The following is a 25,737-nucleotide window of genomic DNA, read 5'->3' as shown; positions in this document are numbered from 1 at the left end:
AGAATAATACTTACAGAGAAATTTTGGAGGAGTTAACCTAATGAGTTACTAAATTGTGGAGTAGAATTAGCATAATAGATTCGTATGATTTCAATCGCTCCCCCTAGCCGCACTAATGATCCTTCCTATATTAGTCGCATCGCATGGACAAGTAAAGGTGGTCAGTCAGACACCCTTTCTACAAACAACAAAGGGGACTTGGGTCACAATAGTTCTATTGATCAACTGATCGACTCTATGGCTCAACTTTGGCTCATTGAGGTGATGCTCTTGGATACAAATTACCCTAGAGATCGAGCTCCTCGTCTTAAACTGGTCCAATTTGAACTCATATCATCAATTCTCATTAACAGGACACTCTGATGCAGGATTCCTTAACAATATCGTTGTTAAGGAGCAGCAGATTACCTTCCTTCTGAGAAATTCCCTTCAGCAACGCAGCAGCCAAATATGTGTTAATGGATACAATAGAGATGTGCAGAAATCACTGCTCATTCATTTAGAACTTGATTATTAGAAATATTATCTGTAGGCCCTTGTACACATAGAAGAAAGTACCACATTATTTGAAATTTTTTTTTGCCCTTGTTTATGATTGAACCCACAAGCTGAAATGATATAAATTAAACACACCACGCCCTCACTGCATTTCTGCACACCATGAAAATATTTGCTGCACATTGACATTGTCTTGTGGTGTTGCTCCAGATGTTCAAGAGCAGGACTTGGATCAAGATAGACCTGCAAAGTCCAGATATGGCTTGTCGCCACTTCATGGCTTTTATATATCAGCTACTCTATCAATCACGTCCAGAGCTTTTACTCTGTCAATGTCAAAATCGATGACCGGAAGCAATGATGGCCTTCTTGTCGTGAAGAAATCGTTCTTGCTGCAGCTCGTTGGTGAATGGCTGTTGCTCTTGCTCAATCTCTTGTGCTTTCCCGGTTTAGACTTTGATATGTTAAACTCCTGACTTCTGCTAATTCCAGGGGTTAGTTTTCTAATGTTCACGTATTGCAGCATTTCTTGGTCTTCTTGGGTGAGAGTGGAACTTGGCGAGCTCTGTGTTGTCGAGGCCGGTGAGGGAGTCAATCCATTTGTGGGTGAACGAACTGGAGACTTGATAGGAGATTTGATCCCTCCATTCGCAGACTTGGAGTGGCGAACAAGGTGATGAAGCCACAAAACTAAGTCAAGAATGTACGCATCAGTCTTACCCCTGTCTGCATGATGCAGTGTCTCTATCCTGAGCAAGTCTACTTGACCACCAGCTTTTTGATTTACATCAGCACTGAAAGGAAGATGCACGATTGAAATTAGGTAAACCTGGATAAAGGCTAGTAATGATCCGTCAATAAATGACCAGAGACTGATCTAGTTGCAACATAATGGTTTCTTACCTAGTGTTTGCCCACTCCCCAACCCAACCAAAACCATGGTGAGCCCTGGTTAAGTTGAAGTCAAATAACATGGATATAAGCATTCATGAAAATAATTACAGTTCAGAGGATGAATCAAATGACAAGCTGAATTACTTGGTTGTGTTGTTGGCAAATGGCACGAGCCATTGCAATGTTTTTTCCATCTCTGATTTGATTTGAGGAACAGTAAGCTGCAAAAGTTTTTTTTTTTAAAAAAAAGTAGCAATAAAGTAATCTGTTATTGTGTTTCGCATCCTGGTGGAACTATAGCAAACAAGTAAAGGTCTTTAATGATGATGAGCCACAGATTTAAACAATAGCATACCTCTTCCTTTGTTTGAGATAATTGCAACTTAGAACGAAATGCAGATTTTATATTTAGCGGCAATCCTTGGTACAGAGAATCTCTTGTATTCTGGGGCATGGAGCTTGACCGTGAGACCTATTGGTATTTGATAATTAGAGGAGTTACAAAATAAAAGACTATCCACTACTTTCATACATTAGCATTTCATCAAGGAAATTTCTGGTCTATGAGAAGGTTACATAAGCAAATAATTAATAGGTTCTTTGTTTCCAAAGCTCTTGGAGTGCAATGACTATCTCAAGCTACATAAATGGTACTTTGTCCATTCATTATATGGAGTGTTAGTAATATAAGACAAATTTAAATTGGTCAACCATTGAATCTAATGATTAGCAAGGTTCTGTCATCGCCAGATATAAAAGTTAGCAAGGTTTATCTAATGAACCTATTGAACCAAGAGACCAACTTAAATCTGATGCCATTTTGCAGCTCAACTTTTAGAATACATACTCCATATCTATTCTATAGCACATGAGATATGATTATCATGAAGTTGGATGACAATCAACTCAGACGTGTAAAATAGAATTACTAATCCTCCTGTGACATATTAGTTCAGATATGTTATACATTGTTGATAACATATTAAATCAATTGACAAAAGCCACTAATAATGTATCACTCATCAAACCATGTAAAAAAAACTTAAATAAGAAACTTCCTCTGAAAACTGAATTTGCTAAAACAAACACTAAAGTCGTACAATATCCATTCAACCTCCAAAAAAATAGGGTGTATTGCAAATTAAGAAGAGTAAAAAAATAATAGTTTAACATTATCTTAAAAATAATTAACAATGCATATAAATTTTCTTATTAAATAAGAAAAAAAAAAGGCAGCCCGGTGCACGAAGCTCCCGTCATGCGGGGTCCGGAGAAAGGATCCATTGTAACCATTATAATATAAAATGCAACTAAATAAAATGCAACTAAATAAAATTTATCATGATTTGATCAATTAATGACCAAATGAAATCATTATAATATAAATATAATCAAATCAAATCAAATTTCTAGTTTGACGTGATTTAGTTTTTCAATTTAAACTGAAAATTCATCATTTTTATTTTTTTCCATTCATATAAAAAATACTTTCATAATGAAAAGAAATCATGCTTTTTTAAAATAATATATTACAAGAAATTGTAATAAATTAATATCTTTTTTTGGTATTTTTGTTTCTATATTTTTAGCTTATTGATTTTCTAAAAAGCCTTGGCTTTTAGTTGAAATTATAATGTTTTATAATTCTATAAAACTATATAAAAAGGGCCGCCATTTTTAATTTCTTTTTTATAGATGAAAAGGTGGTCGTGACTTCTTTAATTTTTTTTAAGGTAGAAAGTTGCAGCTTCTTTTATTGTTTTTATATTTTCTTTTAAAAAATAAGTAGAAGACCATAAAGAGACTTTCTCCTCTTTTTTTCAGCCCTGCATAGCAAACTGTTAGTCTTACTTTCATATAAAACGTGTCAAAAAGGAAATGTTTGACCCTGAAACTGCCCGAACGCTGGGCTTCAAAAAATATAATTGGTGAATGCAATAGATACTAAGGGGGTGTTTGGTTTTAAGTTGTATTTTTTTAACGGAAAGTTGAGGTTGAAAATATGTAAATGTATAATTGGGGTTGAGAAAATGTAAATGTAAATGGAGTGTTTGGTGAATATGAGGTTGAGTTGTATTTTGGATGTCCATTTACTTATTTATCCTTACTAAAAATCTTTATATATTTTTCACAAGGGTAGATGTGTAATTTGAACTTTCAGGTTGGCAAAAAGGACCTGTGAAGGTCCTTTTTGCCAACCCACAATTTCCGGTTACCCCAACCTCATATGTACATTCACCATCTAAACCCAAACACCCATCATCTATCCATTGCACAAATTTCGAGAACTCAACGGAACATTTACATCTGGGGAACCTTAAACCAAACACCCCCTAAGTAGATATAGAGCTTGAGCAAATCAATACGGCAAAACCATGGCTTTAGATTGGCTGTTTGAAACCTGAAATATGCTAAACTAATGATATTAAACAGGATTTTGTGCAACAGTAGATCACAAGCTTCAGCTCCAGAGTATAGAAGGGATTAAAAAAATTTCTCTTCAAGAAAGGATACAAGATCTGTTTCTGAAGCAACTTTAACATCTTAAAATATAAAAAAAAAGTTTAAAATCCTATTTTAATAACCTGTCTAAATAAAGAAACCAACCCATTAATCCAGTCACTGGTCAAAAGGCAAGTTCAATCGGATAGTGCATTGAGCCTTAAATCATTCTGTTATTCCAAAATTTCCAAAGCGAGGATGTCAAGCTCTTCCCAACTAAAGGTTCCACATCCCTATGAAGGCCCAAATCTATTGATAACCAAAATCATCACTCGGCCATATGTGAGACCCAACCAAAGTAGCTTCACCACCATAAGCAACCTAATCCAATTGACATACCTTGCCATATATATAGGACTAACCTGATCCTATCAACAATATAAATTATAACAACCCACCTAGATGAAATAATTGACTCATTAACATGATGAACCCAACTATTACCCAGAATGTTTAAGGCCGAGCCAATTTTCTTAACCATGCCAAACCCCTCTCTTTATCTAAGATTTTGCATGTGGAACTAAACTGGGGGTGTGACAATCCTGATTGTGATTTTTAACTGACAAAGAGGTTACTTCTCACCTTTATCAAAAATACATTTAAAATCCATTTTGTTTTATTTAGTATTGCAATGAAATGGACCAACATTGTTGTTTGCTTCCTACAATAGAATAGTGTCAACTCCATCTCATCATCCACTTTGAATCTTAATGATATCAACATAGTATAAAAGTGAAAGAAGACAATATCGTTTGGTTAAGTGAGAAGAAGAAAAGTAGAAAATGGTACCATTGCTTGGTTAAGAGAGAAGACAACTTTGACATGGAAAGACATGAAACACAGTTGACTCCCAGTCCTCACTGTTGGTTCAAGTGTCAATGCAATAAAACTTGTTCTTCACACTCACTACTAGGAGTCAACTCCCACATCAATATCCATTTTGAGTCTTGATGATATTGAAACAGTTGAAAAGGTGAAGATGACAACATTGCTAGGTTAAGTTAGTAACTTCAATGTGGCAAGACTTATGAAACACTGCCTACTCCACCCTCAGTCTTCACCATTGGCTGACGTGTTGATACAATAAGACTTGTTATTCTTCTCATTTACCATTGGTGTGTATTGAATCACAATGTAGCGTGCAATATGGATCATGGAAAGAATGATTCTTACAAGTACTATCAAGAAGTTTTTCTCTTCTCTTACTCCACTCTCAGTCCTTACAATTGGCTCCAAGCCTCAATACAATAATATTTGTTCTTCTCATTCACTATTGGAATCATGTATTGAATCCCATTGTAGCATGCAATATGAATCATGGATAGAATGGTTTTAACAAGTACTATTAAAAAAATTCTCCTTTTTTCCATTCGTCTGAAACAATGGAGATTTGTTTTTTCTTCATTTGTTGTTTAATATGCAAGTTTTTCTCTCCTCTTTCCATCCCCTTGAAATAGTGGACATTTGTTTTTTTCTTCATTTGCTGTTTAATATGCTCCTGTTGCCCCTCCCATACTACCCCTCACCTTCTCTTCAACTTTGCCTGTATGAATTCATGATAATTCACAATTTTATAGTCCTGGAACAACACAATGAGATCCTTTGCTGAAGCTCAAAAAGGAGAAGTCGTGGACTCATGCTTGGATGGTCATATATGAAATTGTGTGAGCATAACCATCATTTACTAGCTGATCATGCATCCTGCTCCCCTTGAGTTGTTCTTAATTGGCTACAAGGCACATCTTCCATCTGGCCTCCTCCTTAAGTAACAAACTTTTCCTTGAATATATTTTATTTTATTTTATTTTTTAGCATTTATGGTTATTCTCTTTTGTGAGATCATCCAGCCTTGTGCAGTTTTACTATATTCTATCTTAAAATATAGCTGGTGCTTGTTCTCCTATTTTTAACTAAAAAAATGCAAAGCCACTACAGCATGCCAAATATTGAGGTGGAACGCCATACATTGTGTACAATTTATGTCACAGACCAGCAATTGCAGCTGCAGGACATATTTACCATCAACAGACGTATACAAAAGAATATGAAGTTAAATACGACAAGCTAAGCATAACCAAATCTAGCTATGATAACTTAATTCTATATAGAATCGATGCTGATTATTTGGAAGGTCTTAAAATAGGAAATGATCTGGAAAAAGAATCTTAACAAGCAAACGAAAAACAAAGAAGCTGCTAGCAACAAGCAAAAAGAAAGAACTTTGAGAGACAGGAAACCAATGAAACTAACAACTCACAAGTGTGTCTATCTGAGTGATGATATTTGCATAATGTAGTGCAAGGCCAGCAGGTCCTAATCTTCTTTGAAACTTTGTGCTCAGCTCTGCCGGTTTAGAAGTATCTGCAATTTGATGAATTGCAATTTTAATTATCAAAAACAGACTATTGACATGTGTAAATAACAAACCAGATTTCATGTATGGATGGTCCATCTTAATAAATTCTTATGCCTCTTATCTGAGTAGGAAAGAACTCTCATGTATATGTTGATTTACCAAGTGACAAGTTGGAAAGCATTGTGCACCGAAACTAATTATATGATATTGAAAGACAATTGGAAAATTGGTTGCTGTTTGGTATGATGTTGAGATAAACATAAACAAAAGAAGAGAATGGAAGCTTGCTCTATTAACATCCAATGTTTTCCTGGCCATGTTCTTTAAAGTATACCTAGAATTTGCAACCATTAATCTGAATCATACTCCTTTTAATTGGTTAAAAATAAATGTAGTATAGAATACCAAATAACAGCCACATATACAACATGATGTCATAAGAAGGTAGAGAATAAATACAAAGCTTGAAAAACAAGCATTCAACAAAGACTAACTACAACTACCTAAGTTTTCGATATTCATTAGAGCATGTTGACAAAATGCAGCCCAATCCACTATATACTCTTTACATCCATATCTACCATGGCTAAGACTACAATGTTTTCTATTCCATATATCGAGTAGTATATGCGGTAGTGTAGCTCAAAAAATTGAGCCAGTCTTCTCCTTGGACCAATACCTATTTCCCATACTAATTAGCCAGTGAATGTTTCGATTTTAAAACAATAAAATGTGCAACATTCTTCCCACTTGAAACAATAATCTAGGTACCACCTTCCCACCCATATATAGAGTCAGAATCATGCCTAAAGAATCTTCAAGGTCAAATTGAAATCCTGAAGAAAAATTCGATGTTACATGGAATAGTTATGATATCCAACAATGCGTAAACCATTGTAGTATTCTATGTAATAGCATAACATTATAGAATAATTTAATGTTGATTCATGACAAAAAAATATATAGGTTTGTATCTATGACACAAACAAGGTATCATTATTTCATTCCATTAAGAATAAATGAAATGAAAAATAGAAAATTTCATCCTCAAATACTTTTAACCTAGAAAAATCATGCTGACTCCACCCTCTCTGTTGACTCAGACTCAATAGCATCAACACAAATGAAGAGCGAAAGAAATAAGACACCAACCATGTTATGGAAAGAAAGGGAGGAATGAAAAACAACTACATTTTAAGTCTACATTGGTTTTATCTCATTGTCAGTTAATATCGATGTGACAAGATGTATGAATTTATCAATCTGTTGTTATGTATCAAGTGCACCTTGGCTATCGTCAAAACTCTATAAAATTTTCTTCTTCTATGTCATGTGACAAAATGTATGAATTTATCAATCTGTTGTTATGTATCAAGTGCACCTTGGCTATCGTCAAAACTCTATAAAATTTTCTTCTTCTATGTCATTGTTGACCTTGAGATTTCATCTTCTTTAACCTTTATACTTCTATCATAGAACATAAGGTTTAGCATTTCTTTTGTCATTTATAATGACTTCAATTATGATATATTGCGGTTAATTTAATGCCTTAATAAGGTATACTTTTGATTGGTTGGTTCAAATTTGAATGACTTTTCTTCCTAATTTCTAGAATTATATAAACTAAGATTGGTACTGAATTGTATTGATATAAACAAAATCAAATGGTTCTTTTAAATTCATGTGTGAGAACCATAGCATATCGTATGATGTGAATTGTGAATATATAGATACTAATGGCTTTGGTTGCAGCGCAGTTGTGCAGCTAAGGCATAATGACTGTACACATGTTTCCATAATATATCAGTGTTCCATGACAAATAAAAAACAATTTGGTCCAATACAAGTTTTTGGTACCGATCAATCTCCATCCTCCCGGCCAAAGCATATTAAAAGTTGAAAATAATTTTAAAAGATAACCACAATAAACCTACAGAAAATCACCACCAAAATGTAAAATCAATTATCAAAACATGCAGGTATAGGCATGAAATGTAGTCCAACAAAGATTTATGTTTTTATTCTTCACTATAAAATCTGGAATCATTGGAAATGAAGCTGACTTCCTAGTGCCAATAGTGGAAACCATCTTTGCAAACTGACATACCACCAAGCATTTGAACAAAATAACATATACAAAAACAATTAATTAAAATTAGTCAACAACAATCGTCACTTCTAGACAAATTATACTTACGCATTCGAGGGCACTGGTATAATACTAAGTTACCAACCAAAGAAATGTCAGGTACTTGTTCATATTGAGGGTTTGATGATTGTTTCACATTTCATGAGATAGCGCCCAAGCCAATTTTTAATATCTTCAGCAAATTACAATTCTCTATTAAAGAAAACAAACAAGGTGTAAAACAAATGCAATTCAATTTAAGTCAACAAAGAAGATATAACATGTCGTGGACACCCTTATAATATGGCCAGGTTTGGCATTCCTTTTGCACGCAAAAGTGCATTTCCTATATAAACTTGCGATGAAACACATTGTGAAAAAGTAGTTGTATTTGGTAATCAACAAGTCAAAATTACCTTGATTTGATGTACAGTGCTTGGTAAAGATTTGCTAAGGAAGCATTCTTCGCTTTAAATTAGAACTATGATAGCGTAATAAAAGTTACACTAAAATGTATACTACTAATTAAAGCATAAAGTAGACTATATTTACATCTCAAATTTTTATTATTATTTTATGGCAACTATTTTCAAAAATAAATATTTTATGCAATATTTATATTCATATTTATTTGTCAAACTATTGTGATACGATTTTATATTTACTTAAATAATTAATTTCGTGTTGAAATAGTATTTACTTTATCTGTTATAATATTATAGTATAATTATTTAAATTACTTAATTGATAGTAAATAACAACGCTGATTATAGAATAATTGAATAATTTCTATAACTTTATTATCTTTATATGTTTAAATGATTAGGGTAATCATAAAACAGTTTATATTTTTAATATGTGATAATAAAGTATTGATTCAAATATTAAATACTATTTTACAGTATACTATAAAATGTATTTACTTTACTATAATAGTTAATATTGATATTTATAGCAATTTATAATAAACATTTATAGTATTAATGCTAAATTTCTCATTCGCTTAATTCACTCTCAAAGTGTTTTGGGCCACTAAAGCACTTCCCAAGAACATTCCCTAAACCAGCCTATGTCCTATCACAGGAACTGCAGAAGCATAATGAAATATCAAAGATAGGAAAAATTGAAGATTTGTTAAGACCCACAGGTAGTCATGTATAAATCAATCACAAGAATGTTATACTTGTTGAAGCTAGTGAAGGGAACAAATAGAAAGTAAACTGAGACAAGTTTAATTCAAGTACCAGAATTTCCAAATGCATCATTAATCTTCAAATGTATGAAATGGACAATATCTACAAGCTTCACCAGTACCTACAACAGAACAAGGTCAACTTTTTCCCTACAAAACACAAAAAGGAACTTCCAGTTTCTAACATTTTTACTAGCGTCTTAACTTCTATTAATATCAACTCCCAAAGGGTTGCCAATTAAATCAATAATTTGTAAAGTCAATGTCAAATAACATGGTATGGTGATTAGCAATGTATTATTACCATATTATGGCATCTTATAGCACATATCCACTTACCTCTTCCAAATTCCTGGACCACAGTGATCTTTTCTTCAAGGATTTTACATGCTTTTTTTGGCTCTTCAGTTCTTGCTTTAGAATTTGGAGATTATCTCCTACATATCAATTAATACATTCAGGATGATAATTGTTAATAAAACTGCATATATAGAGTGACGGTTTTCATAACAACAGCAGTGACAGGAACGTATGTTTAAGCCAATTAGGTTATTGTAGTATGAAAAGAATGTTAGCATATATGAGAAGAATGTTAGTTTGCTTCAATATCAGCATAAAATTGCCCCAAAATGAATCGATTGTACCTCCACATCATATTGGGGTTAGCAACCTACAACATGTTTTGCTGACTAAGATGAATATCTCATATTATTGACCTGGGTAAAATCTCAATTTTCAGTGACAGAGAATGCTGACTGGGTAAATAGCCTTTCAGCATCCCATGCATATATTTGATAAAAATAAAAAATAAAAACCCTCACTATTCCAATCCCACAGGTAATAATGGAAAGTAATATGGTAACCAAGAACACTACAGTGATCATGGAATTGTAGGGCTTCAGAAGTTGCAACAGTGTTTAAGGTTGATCTTTTTTGAATGACAGAAGAGATTGTAGCAGAGGTACAAATGATGCCAAAGGAGAGGTGCAAGGTGGCAAAAGGACTAGAACAAAGTACCATACAAAATAAAATAAAATAAATCCTCATAGAGAAAAGTGAGACAGTACCAAGTGGAAAATTATGAACTATCCCTGAGTTTCAACTTTTGACTAGAATGATATGATTTTCCGTATTATGTCATACCGGTGTGATTTTGATACTTATTTAATTGAATCATTAATAATATAATTAATTATACTTAATATAAATTGTAATTTTGTGATTAAGTGTCTGGTCAATCATTGACATATTTGAACTTCTCCACCATTAAATATCCAATCACGCTCGACCTACTCGACCTACTTGATATCTCACTCAACCAACTACCATATTGCTCGAACATTGAAACTCAATACGAGTCAATTCAAACTTGATTAACCAACCTTGATCAACCTGGTCAACCTTGATCAGAGGTCAATTGCACCAACAATATATACTACCATCTGCCGAACTCATAACGAGAGCATTTTCATAGTGCTTTTGATCCATTCAACTATCTTTATGCAATCTAATTATGCAAATGAAACTAATTTTGTCCTGGGACATTGTGAATAGAAACTAAAAAAGAACAAAATCTTTTAATGTTGGGAGAATAAACCGAGACTCAACAAGATGGGTGTGTTTGCAAAACATACTAGATCAACCAGCAGTTGCTCAAGAAAACAAAATAGAAAAAAACTTCTCACGAAACAGTTTCTGAAAACAAAAAATAAATGTTAATAACCTAGATGAGAAGCTGACCTCTTTGAGCTCCACTTGCACTATCATCTTCTTGCTGTTTTCTCTTAGAATCTTGCTCAAATCTATCCAAGGTATGCAACTCATGATATAATTCCTATAGAATAACGAAATTAGTAAAAAACTTTTGAAAATAAAAACTATTAAAAAAGACAAAATTGAAGATGACTAGATAATGAAAAGGATCACACTCATCTTTATCACTCAAACACAACATTTAAAGGTTTCATATAAGACATCAAACTTATGTAACACCAACTAGAATAACTGATCAGCCCGACCAAAAGAAAAAGTCACTATAATGACTAGGAATGAGTTAGCAATCACTTTGCATGAACATTGAATAACTGTCATACAACACATTGAACCTATGTAACCCTACTTAAAAAACCAATATTTTATGCATCAACGTATTGACATAGACTAGTAAGACCTCCCAACCACTGAAATGAAGCAGTTCAACTCTTACAATTTTGATTAGAATTCAAAATGTATGAATCCCACACCTGGAATGAATTCCCCCCCCCCCCCCCCCCCCCCCCCCCCCCCCCCTTGGAATCAATTAACTCCAAGGGCTTCTAGTAAAATTTCACATTCATGTATGAATTTCTCTGCCACAAGAACCCTTCAATCGTAGACATAATGGTGATCTTTAGCTTCTGTAATTGAAAGTGCATGGGCTCTCCTATTTGTCCAAGAGATATAGAGATCAGCTAATTCAAAAAAACTAGGAGAAACATCATTGTTTCATAGGTTTACTCAATCCTTACATATTTCAGTTATGGCGATAAATAAACAGCTTATTGCCCCAGAATCTCTCCAACATTACTACCCGTGAAAGAGTCACACAGTATATAATAGGTTTAAGCACTGATGAGATTTTAAATGAATTAATTGACCAAGGACTAAAAGTAATCATGAGAACATGTGCAAAAGACGAAGAAAGAGAAAAATCAATCAATCTGCATAAAAGGGAAACAAATAGAAACAAAGAATATTATATTGCACAAGTAATCAACACACAATCATGAGTCTGGACTAGTTAAGAGACTCAACATCAAACTTGGTACTGAATGGAAAATCAAAGCAACACTGTAATATGACATGCTATCAACATATGGAGGCATAGATATTTTATTCACAGCTTTTTTGCAACAATGGTTTGACGCATCATAGTAATCAATCCCACCCCACCAGAGCTCCAACACCTCTCCTTATCCATACCTAGTACCATAGTGTGTCTGTCCTGCCAATTCCAGTACTAGTGCCAGCACAAGCCAAGGCTTCAATATCAACCAATATAATAAAAGGAAAATTAGCAAAATCAATTTCAATACCAAATGAATTAAAAACTCATCTAGGTCTTAGAAATGGATGGGATTTACCTTGCCTGTTGTTAGTAGGGGTTCCTATTAATAAGTTATTAGTAGGCAGGCTGATACCACGAACGCATATTATAAACTTATAATTTATCTTGTTTTAGATTTTTTTATTCATTTAATATTATCAAAATAAAGTATGAAATTCATATATTTTTATTTATGCAAGTAAACACAAATGAGATTAGATTGGAAGGGAGTTCAAATCAAGGTCAACATCAGTGTGAACCATGCCTACCTATACAATGTCAGCATGAATAAGGTCACCACTACAATGATACTTTAAAGTTAGACACTGATGATCTCCTTTCTACTAAGATGACAACTATGGACGGGAAGTTCTTTTTCTCCTTTATTCATTATGATCAAGCTGGTCACAAATTCAAATTCCATTATGATCTGTGGATGAGCTATACCAAGCTAGACAGCATTCGTGCAAGTAGAATTGGTCCCTTCTGTAATGAATTTGATGACTGTCACATTAAACAGCTGCACTAATGTACGTCATACTGAACTATGATGAGCTAACCTATAGTTGAGCCAAAGGCCAATAAACCAAGGCCCTTTAACCTCTATACACCAAACAGATGGGAAACAAGGATTCTGGACCAGTTCATGTTAACACATGTTGTTATGAGTGAAGATTAAATTGATGACATTCAGTAAAAGATAATACTGTAAGCATATTCCCTAAAAATCATATGCTAGAATCATAAGACTCCTAGAGAAAACCTGTGCATGACTCAACCCCTATATTGAATGATTTTCACTAACAAGGATCATATGGTCACATTAAGATGCTGAAAGTACAACTAACAGATAATATTTATATCCATCAATGTGGTGATTCTTGTAAGCTAAATCTTGTTTCTTGAGAAGCACAGAAAACAATCCGCAGAACATAAATAATATCAACATGTTGTTGTCACTAATCAACAGAACTTCCCTTGTGAGAATGATGTGCAGCCAATTCTCTTTCTACAAACAAAAAACTATTATGTAAAAACAAATTTTTGTTGTAATACTACTACCACACAAAAATACTCAATTAAACTCTTGAATTGTAAAAACATCTAGATATACTAAACATATGCCATTGTCTCCCACAAAAGGGCATAACCCTTAAGCATGTTAATAGACCTCCAAAGCATCATAAGTATTAAAATAATCAGAATCTAACATCATGAAAATTGCCCTTGCTAATTCCATGAAAGTCAGTAAACAATAACTACAGATATTGTGAATATGAAGTGAAAACATTACAATAACAATGATTACTGAATTAAGTGTACCCACAGCTGTATGTTGAGCTAATGTCAAAAGTTGCTCAATCGCTGCCCCTGCTGCTTCTTTCAGCTGATTTAGAGGTGTGAGTTCTGATGTCAGACTGATATCAATAGAAAATATAAATTAATTGTGTGGGCAGTGATACTGGTTATTTTAATTCTGTGGCACAAAATGGTAATTTTACTTGTCAAAGTAGCGCTCCAAATTGTGCCATTGAGGATCTTTACAACGATTTCCAAAGCGCACAACCTCATTACAGAAGACATTAAACTCTTCCCTGTTGGAAAAAAAAAATCTTGAATGAATGGAAATAATAGTTAATTTCCTAAGGCATATCTTCGGATATGGCCAACCTTTATTGTGAAACTCATGAGAATATGTTTAATCATATGTTGCATACTTACCTATGGGATGAATAAATGAAGAATGACATCCCAAAGTAAGTACCTTTTGTCATAAATAGCAATGCTTAGCAATTCATCCATATCTCTAGATATCAAATGTTGTACACCTTCCGAGGGAAGAACAACTTCCTTTAAATGCTTTATGTTCTCCTCTGAAATTGATTGCATGAGATTGGATCCTTTAACTATTGTGTTGGCAACTTCAAAAGATAAAATGGCTATTTTGCTTCCCTTTGTTGACATTCCTGCCATAAAACTACTACTGAGATGCAAATTTGTGACACTAGTCCCAAGAGTGTCCAATACCTCCACTGCTTTGCCAAGCCCCATGCTACCTGCTTTGCCCAAAACAGAACTCACTTCTGAAACCTGTGATACAATAAGGTGTAACTGATATGCCTTGATTACAGGGAAGTATACAATCAAGAATTACAAGGGAAGAATAAGGTGCAAGCACATTGCAAAGAAAATCATAATCAAAACATTCTATAGTTGTAAATATTTATTTCAGGAATGGTTGTGGCTGTTAAAAGTGCTCATGAAGGAAAGCAGAATACAAAAGATAAGTAGAGTAAATACAGAAACATTCAAGATCAAAGTGTTCAGTTTTCTTATGCAAGACAGCATAAGAATAAACAAGCTAGATCATTTTCCTTTCATTGTGTTCCGAAATGTAACTGACAGATAACATCAGGAGTACACAATTGCAATGTATAGAAAACCCAGAAATTCATCAACCTCAGAAGAAAGTACACTTCTAGAAATGAGGCAAAATAATTAGTCATTTGTGGAGTTCGGATGAAACCTATCACAAATGTGGCAAATTGCATCTTATTGGTTAAATATTGGTTATATTTATTAGAATAAGTCTCGTAGAATAGGTTCATAAAACTCCTATATAAATAGGTGCTTGTATTTGATTATTGAATAAGATTTCTTTTACTTTGATAATATGGTATCAGAGCAACCTAACGTGGGTTAGGGTTAGACGCGATGCTTCCCTCACGCGACGCTTCCCTCACGCGGCGCTCCCTATTCGCCCCATCGATCACACGCGTCCTCTCCAACTCCCGAAGGCGCTTCGTCCTCGCGCCCTCAACCTTTGGCTTCGTCCTTGCCGTGATTTAGTTCGTTCATCTCCCCCTCGCAGCAAAGAACAGGGCTTCCTCTTCTCGGTGGATACGTCGCCATCCCGCCTCCCCTCTTCCTCGTGGCATCCGCTAGCGAAAGGAGAGACCACGATCTCGTCGGCGAAGTTAGCAGAGGAGAGGGGGATGAGGAGGCGCTGACGGACCCAAAGCCTAACCCTAGGCTTGCGATTGTTGGGCGTCCCCTGCCGCCAACCTTGGTTGCCACAGTCGAAGTGTCCTCTACTGCGATCCTTGGTCGCCGCAGTCGAGCTGGGCGGCGCTAGCTTGTGACGCTCGCAGCCCAGCCGCCACTATTGATTCTTCTTCTTCTTCTCAATCATCATCTTCATAAAAGAGGAGTGCATAAGGAGAAGAAGCAGATTGCTTGAAACTGAAGATATAATCTCATAAACAGAACGACGAGACGAAGGGGACTTCCATTCCATTGGCCCCTGATCAGCTACCCGTGAAGAACCAGAGGACCAGCCGCGTCGCCTCCCTCTCTAGCGAGCTCCTTTGTTTGGTTGTTGCCGAGAGGAGCCTTGTTTGATTGCTGCCAAATAGTAGCTGCTGCTTTGCTATAGACTGGATTTCAACCAAATCGACCCGGAGTCCAGAAACCTATACAAAACTTAGATACAGACATTTTCTTGAAATTTGGAACATTCTAGTTCTTCGTCTCACAACAACACCAAGTTCGGTGTTTTGGAGTTGCATATCATTGGACTTCACTCTATCGTGATGGATATGATGCTTGTTTCTGCAGAAAAATTTGCCAAGTTCTTTCAATATCAAGAATCACTTAAGTCTTTATCTTCCTCTATCACTGCTATTGCTGATTCAGGTAACCACAATACATGCCTTCTTTCCTCAGCCTCTCAGTGGGTCATTGATTCTGGTGCCACGGATCATATGACAGGTAATTTTAATCTCTTTTCTACTTTCACACATAAATCCAGCACTCCTATTGTTACCTTAGCTGATGGGTCTTCATCTTGCGTTCGTGGGTCTGGCACTGTCAATCCCACTCCTTTGCTTTCTTTATCCTCTGTCTTACATTTACCTAATTTATCTTTTAATTTGCTTTCTGTTAGTCAATTAACTCGCAATCTTAACTGTTGCATCACATTTTTTCCCGATCATTGTTTATTTCAGGATCTTTTGACGAAGAAGATTATTGGTAAAGGACATGAAAATAAAGGTCTCTACATTCTCGATTCATCTGTCCCAAAATCTCTCGTTTGTTCAGGTGTGAATTCTCCTTTTGACGCTCATTGTAGGTTATGACATCCATGTCTTCCAGTGCTTAAGAAACTATGTCCACAATATAATAGCGTGTCTTCATTAAATTATGAGTCATGTCAGTTTGCAAAACATCACCGTCTTAGTTCAAGTCCAAGGATAAATAAACGTACCATTAGTCCTTTTGAGTTAGTTCATTCTGATATTTGGGGTCCTTGTCCTATTCTGTCTAAACCTGGTTTTAGATATTTTGTCACTTTTGTGGATGACTATTCTCGTGTAACTTGGTTATATTTAATGAAAAATCGTTCTGAGTTATTTTCTCTATTTTGTGCTTTTTGTGCGGAAATTAAAACTCAGTTCAATATGTCCATTCATATTTTACGAAGTGACAATGCCAAAGAATATACGTCCAGTCTATTTCAATCTTATATGAGTCAGAATGGTATACTTCATGAAACCTCTTGTATTGATACTCCATCTCAGAATGGTGTGGCTGAACGTAATAATAGACACCTTCTTGAAACAGCACGAGCTCTTTTATTTCAAATGAATGTTCCTAAGTCTTTTTGGGCAGACGCGGTTTCTACTGCCTGTTTTCTCATTAATCGTATGCCCTCCTCTGTTCTTCATGGTGAGATTCCTTATAAAATTTTGTTTCCTAACAAGTCATTGTTTCCTGTTAATCCTAGGATCTTTGGTAGCACTTGTTTTGTTCGGGATGTCCGTCCACAAGTCACTAAATTAGATCCCAAATCTTTGAAATGTATTTTCCTTGGTTATTCTCGTCTTCAAAAGGGTTATAGGTGTTATTGTCCTAGTATTAATAAATATCTTGTTTCAATCGATGTTACTTTCATGGAAGACACACCTTATTTCTCATCCTCACATATCCCGACTTCTCAAAAAGAAGATGATGATTTATTGGTATATTCTGTTACATCCTCTACACCTGTCTCAGAACCGACTCTTGTCAAACCTCCTATTATTGAAATATACTCCAGGCGTCGACCTCCTGATTCATGTCCTGCACCTACTACTTCGTCATCAGATCCAATTCCGAATGATGATCTTCCTATTGCATTACGAAAAGGTAAACGCCAGTGTACTTATCCTATTTCTTCGTTTGTTTCTAATAATGGCTTGTCGTCCTCTTCTTGTTCTTTTATTGCTTCACTTGACTCTATTTCTGTTCCTAAAACTGTCCGTGAGGCCTTATCTCATCACGGTTGGCGAAATGCAATGATAGAGGAAATGAAAGCCTTGGATGATAATGATACTTGGGACTTGGTTGATCTACCTCCAGGAAAACAAGCTATTGGATGCAAATGGATATTTAATGTTAAAGTCAATCCAGATGGGTCAGTTGCCAGACTAAAAGCTCGTCTTGTGGCTAAGGGGTATGCTCAAACATATGGTGTGGATTATTCTGATACTTTTTCTCCTGTTGCAAAGTTGACATCTGTTAGGTTATTTATTTCTCTTGCTGCTACTCATCATTGGCCTTTACATCAACTTGATATCAAGAATGCTTTTCTTCATGGTAATCTTCAAGAGGAGGTGTATATGGAGCAACCTCCTGGGTTCGTTGCTCAGGGGGAGATGGGGCGAGTTTGTCGTCTTCGAAAGACTTTGTATGGTTTGAAACAAAGTCCACGTGCTTGGTTTGGAAAATTTAGTCAGGTTATTGAAAAGTTTGGTATGAAGAAAAGCAAGTCTGATCATTCTGTGTTCTACAAGCAGTAAGGAACTGGTATTATTCTGTTAGTTGTGTATGTGGATGATATTGTGATTACTGGTAGTGATACTACGGGAATTTCATCTCTCAAATCTTTCATTCTCACTCAATTTCATACAAAAGATTTAGGGGTGCTAAAGTATTTCTTAGGTGTTGAAGTAATGAGGAGTAAAAATGGTATATTTCTATCTCAGAGAAAATATGTTCTTGACTTATTAACTGAGACGGGAAAGTTAACGGCAAAACCTTGTAGTACTCCAATGACTCAGAACGTGGATCTTACTGCAGATGGAGAATTATTTGAACATCCAGAGAGATATCGAAGGTTGGTTGGAAAGTTGAATTATCTTACCTTGACTCGTCCAGATATTGCATATTCGGTTAGTGTTGTTAGTCAGTATATGTCATCTCCAACAGTTCATCATTGGGCAGCATTAGAACAAATTTTGTGTTATTTGAAGGGTGCACCCGGACGAGGTATTGTATATAAAAATCATGGGCACACTCATATTGAATGTTTTTCAGATGCAGATTGGGCAGGCTCCAAAATGGATAGGAGGTCTACTTCAGGTTATTGTATCTTTGTTGGAGGAAATTTAGTATCATGGAAGAGTAAAAAGCAAAAGGTTGTGTCACGATCCAGTGCAGAATCAGAATACAGGGCTATGGCACAGTCTGTGTGTGAAATAATGTGGATATATCAATTGTTGACTGAAGTAGGACTCAAAATTTCAATACCAGCAAAACTATGGTGTGATAATCAAGCTGCTATTCACATTGCATCGAATCCCGTGTTCCATGAGCGAACTAAGCACATTGAAATTGATTGTCATTTTGTTCGTGAGAAAATTCAACAAGGCTTGATTACTACAGGATATGTAAAAACTGGAGAACAATTGGGGGACATCTTCACAAAAGCTTTGAATGGGATCCGAGTTGATTATCTTTGTAACAAGTTGGGCATGATTAATATCTATGCTCCAACTTGAGGGGGAGTATTGATTAAATATTGGTTATATTTATTAGAATAAGTCTCGTAGAATAGGTTCATAAAACTCCTATATAAATAGGGGCTTGTATTTGATTATTGAATAAGATTTCTTTTACTTTGATAATACATCTAAACTACATAGATCCCTTGTCATCTCAATTCTGCAGTATGCATCTCTTTTTTGTATAGTCAGTAGTCATTCATAGTTTTACACCTCTTTTGACATGTAAAGGGCACTGAAAATTATTAAAATTATTAGGCTCGGAATCATGATTGAAAGAGACAATTTGTGATAAACAGTATGTGCATTCACCCTTCTGATACAATGGCTCAAAGCACATGAACAAAAAGAAGAAGGGCAGCCCGGTGCACGCCCGCCATGCGGGGTCCGAGGAAAGGATCCATTGTACGCAGTCTTACCTTGCCTTTGGCAAGAGGCTGTTTCCAGGATTTGAACCCGTGACCTCTAGGTCACATGGTAGCAACCTTACCGTTGCGCCAAGGCTCCCCTTCTAAAGCACATGAACAAAGTATAGTAGAAAAAATATTTGAAAATTCAAAAGAGAGTTGTCAAGAATTATATCAGTATCAAGATTGAAGGGTTCAGACAATGTATCAGCCAAATTTGATTTGTAGGATCGAAAGGATCAGAATCAGTAAAATAAAAACAAAAAGGGAGAAAAATAAAATTGTTTCATATATCATTTTATTTAGTACTATACTAATTAAGTTAATATATGTAAGTACATAATAATACTATTAGACTTTTACTTATGTGACTACAATATATTTCTAAGTAACTCTAGGAGAAAAATCCCAAATGTAGTCCTTCTGCACAAATAACACCCAAACAAGGCTCTGTTTGTTCAAATTCACTACCAAGCTATCAAAGCACCATAAAAGGCATTTCAATTTTACCCCTGAAACAACAGTTTTTACCGAAACATTGTAAAAAAAAATCATTGTTTTAAGATTATATTAGGTATTTTACATTATGGAACATTAACACTGTCTACGAAATTAGGAGCATTCTTTCAGTGTGTTTAAACAAAATCGGCCAATCATTTACACCAACCCTTCAATTACAGATCTATCAAACTCTTAATAGCTCTGTTTATGTGTACTAACCCTTTAATTACAGATCTATCAAAACCATTAGTAGCTTAGTTAACATAACCACTAATTATTACTTATATAATACCTTTTTCTGGCCATGATGCAGTACCTCTTTAATACAATCTAAAGCTTATTAATTATTATAACTCAATGGTATAAAGAGAAAAAAAATTAATACTTGGTGGTGTTGGGACTCGAGTTATCCCTTCATTTTCCATGCTAACCTAACTACTACCAATTTTGCACCTCTCCATGTACCACTCCTCATGTCAATCCTAAACACCATCATGAGTTTCTTTATCACACAAATTCATTGTGAATCCACCTCTATAAAACTCATCTCTATCGCACTTTCACCAAAGTCATATAGCTCCATTGCTCATTTCCCAATCCATTGCCATATGTTGATGCTTTCAAGTTGGACGATGAGACTCAAATATCATGTCCTCTTGTAATTTGATTCCATCTTCGCATTTAAACATTTCATTGTAGGACTACACCACCTCACCAGTAAGTTCAGGCCAAGTTAAAAGTTTGAGATAATAACTTTTTTTTCATCTATTTTTTTACTACCTTAGCGATGTTATCAATTTCAATTGGATTCTATATGTTTTAGTTGTTTCAATAAATTTCTGGATTTATTTCTCAATAAATATCAAATAAATCATTGTAGATCCTGACCCAACTCGATCAATCTGAATTAGAGTTGTCTGCTATGTTTGAAAACCATGATATATTGACTCTAAGAATAAAATATCACCAATTAATTAAGCATGGAATTGAGAATATAGAAAAACAAAACCATCACCACAAGAAGCAACTATGTCCTAACTTGTATCAAATTAGGTGGACTATATGGATCTATATCCTCATTTGAAAACAAAAATTATAGCAGTGGGCCTATAGGCACCCTCAGGCTTTATTCAATAGGGAACAAATCTTATATCCTCATTGAGCTATGTGCAAGGCTATATAATTCTTGTTAGCATCCAGGTAATCTAGATTGTTCTAGAATATTACATAAATTTTACCATTAATCTCCCTCTAGTTCAAACATATTTAATACCAACTAGCTCAAGTCATCCGATTTCATAATCTATCCTTCAACCATATTCATACAACTGTACCTTAGTTTTTCTTATTTATCATCAATCAAGATTACACCTAACTGCATGCAAGTGCAACCAATAACATAACTCTTTTGTTTACCAATTCGACTGACCCTATAGTTTGTCTTAGCATTCTCATCTACAGTGTATTGGTCCTTTACATCTAATGTTTCAAAAGCTTCATGGATCAAGCCACTATTATGAAATTTTTGATCTAACCCACAATGCACTATGCTTAGTCCATGTCTTCATAGCTATGAATGATTGTAACTCTTAAAGCGCTCAGCCTTTATCTATGAATGAAATTTCTTTATTCTCCTTGATGTTGCATAAGATATGGATAAGATTCATGTAGCTGATCCCAAATACTGGGACACAAATAACTTGATATTGATGGCGATGATACAATAGGAGTAAAATCACAAGTTAGAAGCTGATTTTTCCTTTTTGTACACTTGTGGTTATAATGAAGGTTTAAAATTCTAAGGATGTACAGGTCTCAATTTGGAACATAAAGTTGGAGAATTGGGGATTTGCACCAGAAGTCGAGAAGCAAAAGAACCATTCAAGCAATACTTTATACGCAGAAATTATTGCATTTAAATCTATTTTTTTATCTTCCATAATTATTTACATTTATTTATTTTTTATCTTTTTAACTTTAAAATTTTTTACAATACAGCGATGCCCATTGACTAAGAATGATCAAGATAATTATATCAAACCCAATAAAGTAATTCAAATGACCAATAATTCAAGCTTCATTTTTAAAAATAAAAACTAATCATGATTTTTTTGGCGCAAAAGTTTGGCTTGATCTTTTCAAAATGGAAGTAACTTCTCCCATGCTCATCTCCTCATCAGGGTGTGTATTAGTCCCAACTCTTTGGAGTTGGCAGCATAATTCTTATCAAAAACTCTTGCAAGGTTTTGTCCCTTAAGATCCACACTCATTTTTATTATACCATTGATTTCTATACCAAACATGAAAAAAGGAAAAAAAATATCAAAAACAATTTGAGTGAAACAATTAAAGCCTCATAATAACTCTGTGTGAAATTACAGTTGCAGCCTTACAGGTATTCATTAGTTATATTCCTAATAGTTGTTAAAATACATCATATCATGTCTTTTAAACATCACTAAAATTATTATAAGTTCTTTCCAAGTAAACAATAATTATGTGGAAACATTGATGCTTAGTTTCTCAAGAAATAGATCAAAGAGTCCATCAACAGTATTGAAACATAAAAACCACCAAGTTATTTTTTTTAATAGTCTTGTATGATCATTCAATAGAATAGAATTAATTTCCTCAAAGAAATCCATCCAAATGAGAGAAGTGACTCATTGTTTTGTTATGCTTAACCATTGGACCAAAATGCTTAAGCCCAAATGAATATTAGTTCGCTCTTCTAAGCCAATTGATACATGAGGTCCAACACAACCTAGAATCATGGTTAATCTTTTATTATATGAGACCCAATGGTGATTGTAAGATCACTAAAACAACTCTTTTCAAATATCTCACAATGCTTAGAATCTGGTCCACTTTTATACAATTTCTTGCAGCTCACCCAAATAAGAGAGCTGAGTCATTAATTTATTAGGTCCAACCACGGGCTCCAAATGCTTAAACTTAATTAACAATGCTTCACTCATTTAAGTCTATAAACATTAGCCTACAAACTCTATGTGAGAATAAAGTAGAGTGTTACACTCACCATACATTGAAACAATTCCTCTTTTTCATGTTAACCCAAAATTGAATTAAGCTTATATCAATAAATCAACAACACGCATAGGACAGGACAGCATATTCAATATAAACACTAATATCACAATGATCCATATGAGAAATCTTCTAGTCTTAGCGGCCTAGTGGAGTGAGTACTTCTCAGAATAAACATCAGACTAAGCACAAAGACAGAAGATTGGACATAATGATAGATGGTAAATTTCCTAATTAAAATTAAATTGAGGACACAGTAATCCAAAAAACTAAATTAACCAAGGAAGAAGTCAATTTGTTGATCTACGATCAAACAACACATGCATGCAAGCTATATTAGGAATTCTCTCAAGATATGCACAATGGCAGAAAGGTTATGCACAAATACAAATGAAGAAATTAAGTGGTAAAAATAAACATGGTGACATAAAAAATGAACCATGACTTAAAAATGCACTGTGTCAAATATTTGGTTGGTTCCCTAAAAGATTGGTTCCCCCTCTCTTCAAAAGGTTCCTAACCCTTTTTTTTTGATAATTTAGGTGTCTGGGCTTCACCCTAGAGGTAGATGACCTTCCCCATTGATTCGCCTACCGGGTAAATCCGGAGCACAATTTATGAACACTCGCCAACCTTGAGGATATTTATCTCATTTGGGATTCAAACCTTGGTCCCCTTATTATTCCTCTGGGCAGAAAGTTCCTAACTTACTACTCTGCAACATTAGATTGGTATTTTGCAGAAATGATATGGCATTCTTGGACTGACCCATCTAAACTGTCCCATTTGTTGTCCAGCCACACTGTATGAAGTATCCATATTATCACTGAAAATGGTGAGAAAAGTAGAACATGGTAACCCATCTAATCTCACTTAATATGATGATGGAAAAGGTATCAAATCATTCATTGTGTTAGCAGTCCTTGAAAAAATAAATAAAAATAAAAGCATCAGACAAGCTTGCCTTGGTAGTCCCTGACTTCACAGAGGTATAGTGTTTAGAATTGGTTAGCCCAGAGGAATTCTGTGAGGCAGATCTAGAGAATTGCGATTCAGTCCCATCTGCGGAAGTGACTGGAGAGTTTTCAAGAACAGGTTGTTCGTGCCGCTGCTTCTCCATTGCTTCTTCCACTGTATTCCTTTGCGTCTTGCGAGACTGATTCGTTGTTGACTGATTCCTGCGTCCATTGGGGTCCAGTGTATCACTAGGCGATTTATCCACAGCTGATCTTTTCGAACAAGTTCCGCCCATTTGACCGAATATTTTGTCAACTCTAATTCTTCGTCCTTTTCACAAACCAGAAACCTCTTCAGTAATCTCAGCAAAAATCGCTACAAGAAACTGTCCTTCAAAAGAAACGATTCTATGGATGACGTGAAGAGTTAGTCAGCCATCCAACCCGGCCGCCGCTCTAACAGATGATGAACACCAACATGAAACACCTAAAAACACTAGGAACAAACTGGTTTAGAAGTCGAAGTCAAATTCTCCAAATAATCATAAACTATGCAAAAGCAAAACACCCACACATCGTGAATCTAAAAGTGGGAACCAGTAAAACACCTTGTCGAAACGATCAGAAACGGACAAAAAGGAAGAAGCCAGTAGGGAAAACGAAACGTCCAACGATTGATTCAAGGCTTCTCCGAACGATGAAGAATCGATTTCCCCCGGCAACGGGAGCGACAAACTCCGCCGCGGCAGGAGAAACTTATTACCCAAACCCCACGCTCGGTCAGACCCGAACGCCCATCAAGTCTTACAAAATGAAGAAGAAAACCAAATCGCAGTTTTCAGGCGCATCAGCGAGAGGGAAAAAAAATCGAGAACATGGCGATAGGGAAAAGGACCGCACCTGTCGCCGCAAACCGATCAAGCAACAACGAACGAAAAGGGTAAACTGCTCTGGTGAGTCAGTGAGTGATTGATTGATAGTTCATCCCATCGGTCAAGACCCGCATCTTTACGCTTCCCACGGCATCGCGAGGCAGAGAGAGAATCACATGAACGAACCTCCACAGCACGCGATCAGGGACACAAGAGGTAGCTGATCAAACTCACAGCACTGTGAAAGTCCTCTTTTGACTCCGTCTTCAATTTGGATACCACTGGATTATTTTATTTTTTTAATCCTTTTCTCTTTCTTTTTTTTCTTTTTTTTTTTTTTTTGAGGAATATGGACTCGAGAAAACGAGGCCAAAGAAAATATATTCCCTTGTGAGGTGATTGAGCTTGGTCCAAAACGTGTGGCACAAGTCTCAACAAAATAGTTTTGACCCCTTCAAATTCCATAGCCAAAAG

At 35.2% G+C, this 25,737-nt stretch overlaps 1 protein-coding gene across 3 annotated transcripts; it reads right to left on the bottom strand.

The window, feature by feature from the left end:
- Positions 1 to 491: 491 nt before the first annotated feature.
- On the bottom strand, positions 492 to 25,556 carry LOC141820185 (protein PSK SIMULATOR 1-like). 3 transcript variants are annotated; one of them, XM_074707463.1, is made up of 14 exons: positions 25,292 to 25,556; positions 25,000 to 25,194; positions 24,400 to 24,878; positions 14,421 to 14,746; positions 14,158 to 14,250; positions 13,983 to 14,073; positions 11,311 to 11,404; positions 9,910 to 10,007; positions 9,623 to 9,692; positions 6,152 to 6,255; positions 1,748 to 1,864; positions 1,537 to 1,613; positions 1,402 to 1,446; positions 492 to 1,292 (listed from the first exon to the last, which is right to left on the bottom strand). In XM_074707463.1, exons 3-14 carry the CDS (start codon positions 24,685 to 24,687, stop codon positions 782 to 784), a joined length of 1,914 nt encoding a protein of 637 aa, XP_074563564.1. In that variant the 5' UTR covers positions 24,688 to 24,878; positions 25,000 to 25,194; positions 25,292 to 25,556; the 3' UTR covers positions 492 to 781. The 3 variants fall into 3 exon arrangements, with proteins under 3 accessions (XP_074563564.1, XP_074563565.1, XP_074563563.1); XM_074707464.1 differs by lacking the exon at positions 25,000 to 25,194 and having other exon boundaries at positions 24,400 to 24,887; XM_074707462.1 differs by lacking the exon at positions 25,000 to 25,194.
- Positions 25,557 to 25,737: the final 181 nt, after the last annotated feature.

The sequence above is a fragment of the Curcuma longa genome, unplaced genomic scaffold, assembly GCF_044706935.1.
Source record: "Curcuma longa cultivar G26 ecotype Majalengka, Jawa Barat unplaced genomic scaffold, ITB_CL_G26_1.1 utg2798_np1212_758248_RagTag, whole genome shotgun sequence".
NCBI lineage: Eukaryota > Viridiplantae > Streptophyta > Magnoliopsida > Zingiberales > Zingiberaceae > Curcuma > Curcuma longa.
This window is presented reverse-complemented; position numbering and strand designations above follow the sequence as displayed.

What these genes read in the sequence shown, in the direction of transcription:
- LOC141820185 (XM_074707463.1), bottom strand. Translation starts at nt 24,687, where the DNA reads ATGGGCGGAACTTGTTCGAAAAGATCAGCTGTGGATAAATCGCCTAGT. An exon ending in CATTAGCTCAACATACAGCT is followed by an intron (nt 11,405 to 13,982) that starts GTGGGTACACTT and finishes GTTATTCTATAG; the next exon opens with GAATTATATCATGAGTTGCA. An exon ending in TGCAAGTGGAGCTCAAAGAG is followed by an intron (nt 10,008 to 11,310) that starts GTCAGCTTCTCA and finishes ATTGATATGTAG; the next exon opens with GAGATAATCTCCAAATTCTA.